The sequence below is a fragment of the Maniola hyperantus genome, chromosome 4 (genome assembly GCF_902806685.2).
Source record: "Maniola hyperantus chromosome 4, iAphHyp1.2, whole genome shotgun sequence".
Lineage (NCBI taxonomy): Eukaryota > Metazoa > Arthropoda > Insecta > Lepidoptera > Nymphalidae > Maniola > Maniola hyperantus.
The window spans coordinates 15,663,989-15,676,995 of NC_048539.1; the positions used below are offsets into that span (position 1 = coordinate 15,663,989).

At 38.7% G+C, this 13,007-nt stretch overlaps 1 protein-coding gene across 1 annotated transcript in view; it reads left to right on the forward strand.

Moving 5' to 3' along the window:
• LOC117997126 (homeobox protein B-H1-like) overlaps positions 1–13,007 on the forward strand; it is a 47,748-nt gene that overhangs the window by 23,968 nt on the left and 10,773 nt on the right. The window contains exon 2 of the mRNA XM_034985300.2: positions 2,936–3,164. Coding sequence (XP_034841191.1) covers positions 2,936–3,164 — 229 coding nt within the window. The remainder of the gene's footprint in view (positions 1–2,935; positions 3,165–13,007) is intronic.

A 13,007-nucleotide genomic window follows, 5' to 3' on the forward strand; every position in this document is an offset into this window, starting at 1 on the left:
TTACTGATTTGAATTTGAAGTCAAAGATAAAAGCTAGTCATTAATATAATTAGGGGTTAACATATATGACAGTTCCGATGATAAGTAATGATATTTTTTGTACTTTATCGCATACGTAAATTTTGCTTTTAACTCTTGCTTAATTATCTGGTCGGATATAAAAAAGCACTTTAATAAACTCATATTCTGATAACACATGTTAATTCGTTTGACTTGATAGCTAGGATTTTTTCAATACATTCCTCGTATTATACCTACTCTATTTAATTTAAAGACAAAGATACTAAGTATTTTATCATTTAGTTGATTTTGTGGTATCTAACCTGAGACAGATTTGCGATTTTATATTTTTAGGGTTCCGTACCTCAAAAGGAAAAACGGAACCCTTATAGGATCACTTTGTTGTCTGTCTGTCTGTCTGTCAAGAAACCTACAGGGTACTTCCCGTTGACCTAGAGAATCATGAAATTGGGCAGGTAGGTAGATCTTACCGCTGACATTTGGGGAAAAATCTGAAAACCGTGAATTTAGGGTTATATCACACAAAAAAAATTAAATTGTGGTCATGAACTAATAAATTATAAATTATTAGTTCATGACCACAATTTAATTGTTTGTGTGTGTTGTTGTTGTGTTAAGTGAGTGACTATATCAAGTGGTATCATATGAAAGATCTTCACCTGTACATTCTAAAACAGATTTTTATTTATTTTTATGCATCATAGTTTTTGAATTATCGTGCAAAATGTCGAAAAAATACGACTGTAGTACGTAACGCTCATTGCGCGAGCCTGACTCGCACTTGGCAGGTTTTTTTTTAAACCAGGATGCCGGGATATCCCTAAACCAACCCTTAGGTATAAAGTGATGTGTGGCACAACTCACAAAATAAACTTTTTTTCTTTCTATGGGCCTCATAAGAAAAATCAATAGATATAAGGTGGTAATTCTCGCTACATAAGCCGTGTACTTGGTGTAAAAGAGCTTTGTAACTCAAGTCTGAAGCAAGTAGTTTTGAGGCGGCCGGCGAGAGCGAAGCCTTGTTGAAGGGCTTCGGTCATGCCTGCGGTCAGCACTTCCTTACACTACGCACTTGATTACACTGCCTCCGTGGATTTTATCATAATGTGAGATTTTTCGATTATCTATAGGTACCTACATATATAAAGACATATATTATTACCTATATATTATGTTGTAAGTATAGAAGCACGCGTTACTTTGCGGAAGTACATGATATACAATGAACCAAAAGCTTAATTTGTTATAATCCGCTGAAACAGGTCGAATCTGTACGGTGCAACATGCAGCATGCGAAATGCACCGCCCGCCCTCCCACTGCTAACCATGCAGGAAAAGCAGCCACTCGGCAAGCAATACGCACCACCCAGTGGCGTGCATAGGGTTTAAAGCCAGGGTAAGCATTAGTTAGGTAAGCAAGCCAAAGGATAATGACCATTGAGCAATTTCAACTGAGTTTACTATTTCCTGGGTAAGCAGCGCTTTTATGCCTCTATGAGTTGCACGCCACTGGCACCACCACCACGCAGAACCACACAAATCCCAAAACACACTCGAGTCTCGACGCACGTTTCGCCCCGACACCGGAGCATCCTCAGGAAATGTAGACTTTACAATGCACAATTGCAGCAATTGTGCATTGTAAGGCCAGAAAGAGTTGAAGACCTCGAGAGTCAGTGGCGTGCAGGTCATAGAGGAATAAATGCACTGCTTACCCCAGTTGTAATAGCTCAATGCAAATTTTACATCATGACCTGCCAGTAAACAGGTTCCTACCTAACTAATGCCTACCCTGGCTTCAAACCCTGTGCACGCCACTGTCGAGAGTGACATATATGCTTCTTTTTATCCCAGAAAATCAAAGAGTTTCAAATTTTGAAAATCTAAATCTACGCTGGCGAAGTCATGGGCTAGTCTTCTAAATAATTACAAGGAAAACCTGACTGACTTGGAAGGGATGTCAGGAAGTCTGCCAATCAACACAAAACCCTTCTCATTCTGAGAGGATAAGTATAGGTACCCGTGCCCTAGTGAGCCGGCGATTAGGTTGATCATGATGATGATGATGATGATGATGATGATGATGATGATGATGATGATGATGATGGGTAGTATGATGTAATTCAAAACCTACTCATTAGATTTTATTAACGAAATGTTTTCAAATCTAAATATATAAAAGGAAAAGGTGACTGAATGACTTACTGACTGACTCATCTATCAACGCACAGCTCAAACTACTGGACGGATCGGGCTGAAATTTGGTATGCAGTTAGATATTATGACGTAGGCATCCGCTAAGAAAGGATTTTTAAAAATTCAACCCCTTAGGGGGTGAAATAGGGGTTTGAAATTTGTGCAGTCCATGCGGACGAAGTCGCGAGCAGAAGCTAGTCTATATATAAAAATGAATCGCTGAATGTGTTGCTCATTGCAAATCTCGAGAACAGCCGAACCGATTTCGCTAATTCTTTTTTTATAATATTCCTTGAAGTAGGTACCTACGAGGATGGTTCTTACGGAGTGAAAAAGTTATAAAAATTGGCTGAAAAAGAATCGACTGTACGAAGTTCGCCGGGGCAGCTAGTCTCTACATAGTATAAAATAAAGTCGCTTCCCGCTGTCTGTATGTATGAACGTGTAGATCTTTTAAATTACGCAACGGATTTTAATGCAGTTTTCACCAATAGATAGAGTGATTTAAGAGGAAGGTTTATAGCTATAGTTTAGTTCTCAAAAAATTGGAGATCCCTAGAGAAATTGAAATAATGTGAGTTAGGTCGGAAAAAATCCTCTCATTTGAGAGTTTCCGAGGCAAATACACCTCAATGACTCCACATTAGTATCTACATTGCACCCATGCGAAGCCGGGGCGGGTCCCTAGTTAAAAATAAATTTAAATTTTTTCTTGCAGGTGTAAAAGATGATTCAGACGATGTGTCAAACAAGTCCTGCGGCGGAGACGCCTCAGCCCTCTCGAAGAAGCAGAGGAAGGCGAGAACAGCCTTCACGGACCACCAGCTGCAAACCCTGGAGAAGTCCTTCGAAAGACAGAAGTACCTGAGCGTGCAGGATCGCATGGAGCTCGCCGCGAAACTAGGCCTTACAGACACCCAAGTCAAGACTTGGTACCAAAATAGACGGTAAGACACTTTTCATACTCTAGCCCATAGTATAAGTCCCGCAAATTGCTATTGCGCTAGAACCATGTCTAATTAACATGGAAATGACGTCAGCCGAAATAAAAATATACCATCAGCTCGAAACTTCATTCTGGCGGCCACGCGCATTAGCAATTTGCTGGACTTATAAGGCCCTTCTTACATTACGAATTACGATACAGTAGGTACCCGGCAGAAAAACAAGTCCGACCGACAGGACTCGCACTTGACCGTTTTTTAGGGTTCCGTACCTCAAAAGGAAAAACGGAACCCTTATAGGTTCACTTTGTTGTCTGTCTGTCTGTCTGTCTGTCAAGAAACCTACAGGGTACTTCCCGTTGACCTAGAATCATGAAATTTGGCAGGTAGGTAGGTCTTATAGCTGACATTGGGGGAAAAATCTGAAAACCGTGAATTTGTGGTTATATCACACAAAAAAATTGAATTGTGGTCATAAACTAATAATTAGTATTTTCCATTTTCGAAGTGATATAACTATATCAAGTGGGGTATCATGTGAAAGGTCTTCACCTGTGCATTCTAAAACAAATTTTATTATTTTTAAGCATCATAGTTTTTGAATTATCGTGCAAAATTTACAAAAAATACGACTGTATTACGGAACCCTCATTGCGCGAGCCTGACTTGGCCGGTTTTTTTAATATTTACTTACGAATTCTGAGAATGAGGCACTATAATAAATGTGAAAGCATTATACATTAGTAATTTACCTACAACGCCATATACTATTTAAAATCCATAAGTGCGATTCTTGGAGAACTCTCCGAATGATATTAAATTCCCTTTAGTTTACATGAAAATTGTGTAGAAATGCTATTAAGTATTCTACCTCCCACACCGTAATGAGTTTATAAGACTGAATACGTGTAGACGGTTCGAACGAAGAAAGCAATTATCGAATGCTACTCTACTGCGATTTAAGACACAAGGGAGCGGCGTTTTAAATAAATTACCCCCAATTAGAAAGAAAAATTTTATTTTAGCGTTTAAACTAACGTGACTGATTTCCATTATAAATACAGCCTATAAATATAATAAATATATATAGTGAGTACAGCCGGGATAGATATCCATACTAATATTATAAATGCGAAAGTGTGTCTGTCTGTCTGTCTGCTAGCTTTTCACGGCTCAACCATTCAACCGATTTTGACGAAATTTGGTACAGAGGTACCTTGCAACCCGGGGAAGGACATAGGGTACTTTTTATCCCGGAAAATTTAAGAGTTCCCACAGAATTTTTAAAAACCTAAAACCACGCGTACGAAGTCGCGGGCATCAGCTAGTTATTTATAATGAAAAATTTTATCTCATCAAAGTGCTTAAGCTAATCTTTATGGACCAGCTGACTCCACCCCCTGGCTTAAATAAAAAAAATTGCGCAACGGATCAGCCTGGCTGTCCAACGCACAAATGAAGCCAGTATTCTTGGCACCATTCCACGCGGCATGATTTGTATAGTAATTAGATAAGGCTTAAGATTAAGTTTTATAGTAATATTTTTATTATGGGATTATTCAAGAGGCGGACCAACAAACTCCTCAAAGGCCGTTTACGCATCGGCGGTTACTCTGGTGCTACAAATTTTTATGGGCGGCGGTAATCACTTAACATCAGGTGACCCGCCTGCACGTTTGCTCGCTATCTCTATTTAAAAAAAATAGAGGCTAAAGTCGATGAATTAAGGTAGCGAGCATTCATGACGTAGTTTCGTGAGAAGTCGGCAGTCTCACAGGCACGCTGAGTCAGCATCTCTGGTAATACAGCTACCGAGTCTCGGTTAGCCGTGTTATAGTGTCTATGTTTGCAACTGGATTAATTCAATAGATCTGACTGAATTAACAAAACACAGATATATACAGATATGTAACTAGCGTGGCTTCGTCAGTCCCTTTCGCTCAAGCAGAGGTACTCACTTGTGAAATGTTATTCCTTCTATTTTATGTTCGTTTCGGCTATTGTAGCCTAGTATACTGCATCCCACCATTGCACAATAACTTCAAAACAAAAAACAACAAAACAAATCAATTATTTCTGTCAACATAACCTCACTTCACATTGCTTGTCAAGATCTCACATACAAATACATCTTGACAAACAAAAAAGTGCCCACGGTGATAGGGACTAAAAATAATCATTTTTCACGTTCTAATAAGAGCTTAAATGCATTTAGCTATCTCGCTCTAACAGTAAGAGTCACAAAAGGGCTACTCGTCGCCGTCAAGTCCTCAATAAAAACCTGGAGAGTGACATAAGCTACTTTTTATATCGGAAAATCAAAGAGTTCCCACAAGAAAAACATAAATCAGGCGGATGAAGTCGCGGGCATCAGCTACTAGAGCATAAAGCTGAATTAATATGCTTGCATATTAATATCTTGTTCATACCTTGCATTTTTTTTATAAAAATGGCGAGCAAATGAGCAAGCGGGTCACCTGAGGATAAGTGATTACCGCCGCCCATGAACATTTGCGGTACCAGAGGAACCACCAATGCGTTACCGGTCTTTCAGGAATTTGTTGGCACGCCCCTTAAAGAACACAGTTTGCATGTGCGTGGAAAAAAGGATCTGACACAACGGGTGGTCGAAGTACACCAGACACCCAGGTGGTGAGGGTGGAATTGTTTGCGGTGGCGTGCGGTGCAGTTGTAGAAAAAGGAGGGTGGAATGAGATCAAACAACTCTTCAGAGCACTCCCCATTATAAAGACGATAGAACACGCAAAAATTTAGTATCTTCCATAGAAACTTATAGATTTTGAGCTAAAGCCGTTATTTCAGAAATGTCACTATTTTCCCCGATCTCCCCTAACAGGTTTCTCATTATAAATCACTTAACAATTATTAAGGTTCGTCATGGACTACCTATATACCCAAAGCGGTCATTTCAAAAACAAACGTAGTAATTAGACCTCTGCCGCCGCCGAACAAGCCACGATCTAAATGCTACATAAAAACTGACTGACTAAAAAATTCCGACTACCTCAGTAGGGAAGTATCTATAACATAACTTTGCCTTCAAACTATAGCTTTTGCGGAGATATGCGGACAGATAATTTTAAAATTGGTAGATTAGATTTTGATAACGTATCACCAATCCTAATCTTAATATAACTAAATGTGACAGTTTGGATGCTTGTTACTCCTTCACATCATAAAATGACTAAACCGATTTGGCTGCAATTTTGGAAGGGAGATAGCTTATATCCTATACTAACACATAGGCTACCATTTATCCCGGAAAATCAAAGAGTTCCTACGGGGTTTTTAAAAACCTAAATCCACGCGGATGAAGGCGTGGGCATCATATTATCTAGTCTAAATATATAAAAGGAAATATTGATAAGCTAGAATGAGATAAATAATAGGCAAAAATCACAGACAGACGCTTCCATTTTGTTTATAGGTAAATATATAGATGTTCAGATTATCTGAATGAGTGTATATTATTATATTAATTTTGTTTATAGATGCATTTAGTTTTTACTAACAGTAGGTACCTACCTAATTATGTTTCAAATATGAAACGTTTTTGTTCACATTTTTTCGAAATGAAAATTTTTCGTATTTTTGATTACTATCGTTAATATTCTCGTTGCAATTTAATATAATGTGAGATGGTTAATGTTATAATAAAAGTAAGTTTTAAAAGTCCTACAGATTGCCTAAGGCATTCCGAACCAGGCAATGTCTTTGTTAAGTAGATGTATTTCGTTGCTTAAGTTCTAACACCACGTAGTCATTTTTAGGTTTCCGTACCTCAAAGGAAAAAAAGGAACCCTTATAGGATCACTTTGTTGTCTGTCTGTCCTTCTGACCGTCGTGTTTGTCATAGCTCAACGGGTTGCGAAGCTGAAGTGGCAATGGGCAGGGCACATAGTTCGTAAAACCGATAGACGTTGGGGACCCAAGGTGTTGGAAGACCCCCCTACTAGGTGGACGGACGACATTAGACGAGTCGCAGGGAGTCGCTGGATTCAGGCGGCGCAAGACCGTGGCGTGTGGAGGTCCATACAAGAGACCTATGTCCAGCCGTGGACGTCTATCAGTTGATGATGATGATGAAATAGCTATTAACTGGCTACCTACCGCTAAGTTACGTGACAGTAAAAATACCTACCTAATATCAAAATCCATTCAATGTAGCGTTTTTGCTTTTATCGTATAAACGGTTGGAAAAAATCTATTAACTGTCGTATTGTCTGTGTACCATCTATTTTGTATTTTATTGTCCGTTAACAATATCAGTGAAAGTCATGCAAAAGTAACCACAGTTTCACATAATAGGAAGTTTAACAAAGTCTAGGATGGTGTACCTACCTAAATTAGATAAGAAAGCGTGTTACCTTTTGGTACCTATCATTTTAAACCTACAGTTGGTAAATCTTTTTTTCTTTTTCAACCTCAAAAGGTAAAACGGAACCCTTATAGGATCACTTTGTTGTCTGTGTGTCTTTCTGTCTGTCGGCCTGTCAAGAAACCTACAGGGTACTTCCCGTTGACCTAGAATCATGAAATTTGGCAGGTAGGTAGGTGGGTCTTAAACTGTCTTTAGGGGAAAAATCTGAAAACCGTGAATTTGTGGTTACATATCACACAAAAAAAATTAAATTGTAGTCATGAACTAATAATTAGTATTTTCAATTATCAAAGTAAGATAACTATATCAAGTGGCGTATCATATGAAAGGGTTTCACCTGTGGATTCTAAAATAGATTTTTATTTATTTTTATGTATCATAGTTTTTGAATTATCGTTCAAAATGTCGAAAAAATACCACTGTACTACGGAACCCTCGGTGCGCGAGCCTGAGTCGCACTTGGCCGTTTTTTTTCTTTATTCATTTATTTAGGTACTAGACGATGCCCGCGACTTCGTCCTCGTGGATTTACGTTTTTAAAAATCCCGTGGGAACTCTTTGATTTTCCGGGAAGAAAAGTAGCTTTTCACAGCCCATGGCCGTTTAACCGATTTCGATGAAATTATGTATATAGAGATAACTTTCATCCCTGGAATGGACATAGGCATACACTTATATTACTTCGGAAGGACAGGGCCATTGAACAAGCAAAATGGCACCGACTCATTGGTCCTAAAATGCTTATTTAGCACATGTGCAACCTCAGTGACGTCTGGATTTCAAACGGGTCGTTCATTAGTATCTAAGAGGTGGTGCTGATTTATTTGGTGAACCGTGAAAAATTTTGTTCGCTTGGGCATACCTTGTCATTTATATCGATGGACATGGCTATTTTTTATCACCTAAAATCAAAGAGTCCCCATGGGATTTATAGAAAATCTAAATCCACGCGAGCGAAGCCCCGGGCATCATCTAGTAGGTAACTGTCTATAAATAAAATAAAAAACTAGTCGCAGGCGCCGCAGAAGGTGTCCCCCGCCCCGTCTGGAGTTTTAACCACCATTTTTTTGCGACCGTTTTTGTTGGTTTTCTATAATTTCGGTTAAACTAATGTTTGGGCTTCGATTTTTCGGTTCGTGAAAGGGTGTGAAATCGGAGTTAATTGGGGATTTAATAGCTTTTGTAATGTTTTGTGTGCGGTAATTTTCCTCTGTTGTTGAGCGCTCGCAGTTTGTTTGCTAACTGTACTTGAATTTGAAACGTATTGAATATTTTAAGATTTTTCCTTATTGACTACCTACTTACTTAGAAAAATAAAAAAAATTAAAAAAAAAATTAAATAATTCGTTGGCCAGCTCTCGTTTTTTATTACTTTTCCCTGAATTTTCTCTCCCCCAGTCGAGTTTTTTTGTTATTCTTATGTTTATTATATCTGTGAAATCTTCTTTTTTACCTATTCATTTTTTCATATTAGCTGTAAGTTTTCCTGTTAAATAAAATAAAATAAAATAAAAAATACTTGAATGGCTTTTGTAATTCTTCAAACAAGAGTAATACTTACCTTACCTACTACTACGTATTTTCTTTGTAAAGGTATACCGTATTACCGTACCCAAGCGAATAGCAAATTATCATAATAGATATTAATGAGATCAATTTTGATTTCCCATTCTTTCAAATTTTAGACCACGATTTTATCAATTATCTAAAACCTATCTTAATTGTAATTGTTTTTACCAAATGTATTATTATGTAAAATTATAATTAATTTTCTTAAATTCAACAAGTCTTTATAATTGTTCCAAAAGTAAGCAAACGCAATTTGGCATAATTACTTACCCCACAAAAACTAACATCGCGATAAGGTTTCTCGGAGTTATATAAATACTTAGATATATGACGTACTTAACTATATGTACCTCCTAATTGAACGGATTTGTTTATTAATACAAGATAATGCCCTCGACTTAATCTGCGTAACTTTTGGTTTTCCAAAAATTAACTCGCTGACTAGGCATACCGAAATGTGTACCTATTTATATGCCTCTACAACACACGAGAAGATATTATACCAGAGGGGAAGCTTCACACTAGCTCACTCACACCACGACGAGCCACGGTCGCTCCGTGCGCCCAGTTTGGCGGCAAACGGAGCGTCCGTCACACGTCGTGGTGTGAGTGAGCTGCGCTAGAGTGAGTGAACCTACAGCCAGCAGCTAGTATGAAGCTTCCCCTCTGGTCTAATATATCTACTCGTGTGTCTACAGTCTACACCTTAGTAAAGTGAATCTGAAATTCCATATAATGGATAATACTATGCCACGAATATCAAAGGTGTGTGAAGTCTACCAATCAGCACATAGCCAGCGTGGTAAACTATGGCCAAAACCCTTCTCATTCTGAAAGGAGAACCGTGCTCTGTAGTGAGCCGGCGATGGGTTGATCATGATTATGATGATGATAGCCTAATATTTGACATTATCATCGACTGGCTTATGCTCGCGACTTCGTCCGCGTGGACTACACAAATTTCAAACCCCTATTTCACCCCCTTAGGAGTTGAATTTTCAAAAATCCTTTCTTAGCGGATGCCTACGTCATAATGGCTATCTGCATGCCAAATTTCAGCCCGATCCGTCAAGTAGTTTGAGCTGTGCGTTGAAAGATCAGTCAATCACCTTTTCATTTTATATATTTAGATTTAGGATCGAACCGAGAGAAGAACCATGGAAGATCTTAACTAGAATGAGGGTAAGTCAATCACCTTTTCATTTTATATATTTAGATTTAGGATCGAACCGAGAGTACCCTCATTCTAGTTAAGATCTTCCATGTAGGTGATCACGGAATGATGCTCGGAACAAAGCCTTTTAACCTCAGCCTTTAACGGATTTGGATAACAGATTGTTGTTACGTGTGAATCAACGTCGGCACTTGACCAAAGCGTCTGCAGTGTGCAAGTCACGGCCTCACCGGCGCCGCCGATTATTATAAAGCTACCGCCGCCCAAATTGATACTTTTTTACATCACTCAATAGTTTATTTACTTAATTGTTTTAAAATGATTCATTGTGGGATGATATTGAAGCGTTAGTCCATCCGCTACTTTTGTTAAACGAATGCTATTGAAGTTTCTAATAAGTAGTTTTTGAGCGTTGAGCCGACTCTTTTTTTTGCGAGACAGGCTTGCGTTTGACGACATCACTACAGTGCCTGGCAAGAAATATTACACATCGAATTTTAGAAAGAGATAGTAGTTTCATAGAGCGTTTCATATAGGTATGAGCAGTGGCGTGCACAGGGTTTGAAGCCAGGGTAGGCATTAGTTAGGTAGGAACCTGTTTACTGGCAGGTCATAATGAAGAATATACATTGAGCTATTACAACTGGGGTAAGCAGTGCATCTATGCCTCTATGACCTGCACGCCACTGGGTATGAGTGACAGAGACGATGTTCTATGAAGCCGAAATCTCTTCCTAAAGTTCGATGTGCAATATTTCCTGCCGGTTACATCACTACCCAATGCGAAAGTGTGTTTGTTTATTGGTTTTTTCTTCAATCACGCCGCAATGGAGCAAAACGGGTCGACGCGATTTTTCGCATAGATAATTTAAAGACGTTTACAGTGACATAGGTAATTTTTTTTCCCGAAAAATTAAAGAGTTCCAGTGGAATTTTTGAAAATCTATAGGTACCTATTCACGCGGACGAAGTCGTGAAAATGAAAATGAAAATCTTTTTTATTCGTATAAACTTTTACAAGTGCTTACGAATAGTCGGATGCATCTACCACTGGTTCGGAATGCCTTTCCTGCCGAGAAGAACCAGCAAGAAACTCGGCGGTTGCTCTTTTCAAATATTTGATATAGGTACAAGATTATGCCATGTATAAAATAGTATTTGCAGTCTTGTGCGTTGCTGGAACGAGCTGCAGGTCAAATCCACGCTCTTTTATCATTTAGATAATCGTGAATAAGCTAGCACTATTAGTGCTCGGTGGTCCTTAGCCTGCGATTATACAGGTATCTGATCATTACACAACGCGTCATTAGATAATCGACGTGGATTACACATCGCTTGTACTAAACGACGATAAGCGATGTTCGCAGATAGCCCCCGGGCTTATTATGCATTTACAACTCGACTATGGTACGACCATTTCGAATTTAATGTGTCTGTTACGTTTCCCATTGATTGTTGGTTAGTTCCAACGGCTCGACTGCTGCGTAAATGAAAATTAAATTCTATCAGCAAGTAAGTAGATTTAGACTGAGAAAGAAAAAGTTTTAAAGTATTTGGAGCCACAGATTATACATTTTATACTTAAAACTAGCTTATGCTCGCTTCGTCCGCGTGGACCACACAAATTTCAAACCCCTATTTCACCGCCTTAGGGGTTGAATTTTCAAAAATCCCTTCTTCGTGGATGCCTACGTCATAATAGCTATCTATCTGCATGTCTTTCAGCCCGATCCGTCCAGTAGTTTCAGCTGTGCGTTCACCTTCAGTCAGTCACCTTTTCCTTTTATTTATTTAGATTATTATGTTTGTTGGTTCTCGTGGCGGTCTCAGGTTTTATAATGGCTGGCTGTCGACGAATATCGTTTAGTGCCGTTTAGTGTCGGCGATGTGTAATCCGCGCTGATTACCTAATGAAGCATTGTATAATGACACACGGATCAGTGTACAATCGCAAACAAAACACCTCGCCCTACGAGCATTATGTCTTTTGTAAGGTTTCTGTGGATTTTTCGTATTGAAATTGGTTTAACGATATTCATCCGCTTTGTCGGCAATACATAGGTAGGTAATAAGTACAGCTATTGTATACTAGCTGATTGCTGCGACTTTATACGCGTGGATCATGGGAACTCTTTGATTTTCCGAGATGAAAAGTTGCGTAGGTATGTCACTCTCCAGGGTGCTTCAGATCTTAAACTACTTATACTATACAAAAAAATCACGTCGATGCAACGTGATTGAAGGACCAACCAACAAACAAACACACGTTCGCATTAATAATATGAGTAGTGATTCACTAACGGACATATTTTTTATCAGAGTAAACTTCAGATATTGGTAAAGACAGAAGTTCCTAAGCCAGAGGGCTTATAGAACAGACATATAAGTCAATTAGGCAATACAATAATTTCCTCCTACCTTTAAAATGTGACTGAAGAGACGTAAACACACAAGGTGAAAAATAGTCGGTGTAAGTAGGTAATTTTATTATATTTAAATATATAAAAGGAAAAAGTGACTGACTGGCTGATCTATCAACGCACAGCTCAAACTACTGGATGGATCGGCCTGAAATTTGGCATGCAGATAGCTATTGAGCATCCGCTAAGAAAGGATTTTTGAAAATCAACCCCTATAATGGGGTGAAATAGGGGTAATTAAAATTTGTGTAATTCACGCGGACGAAGTCGCGAGCATAAAC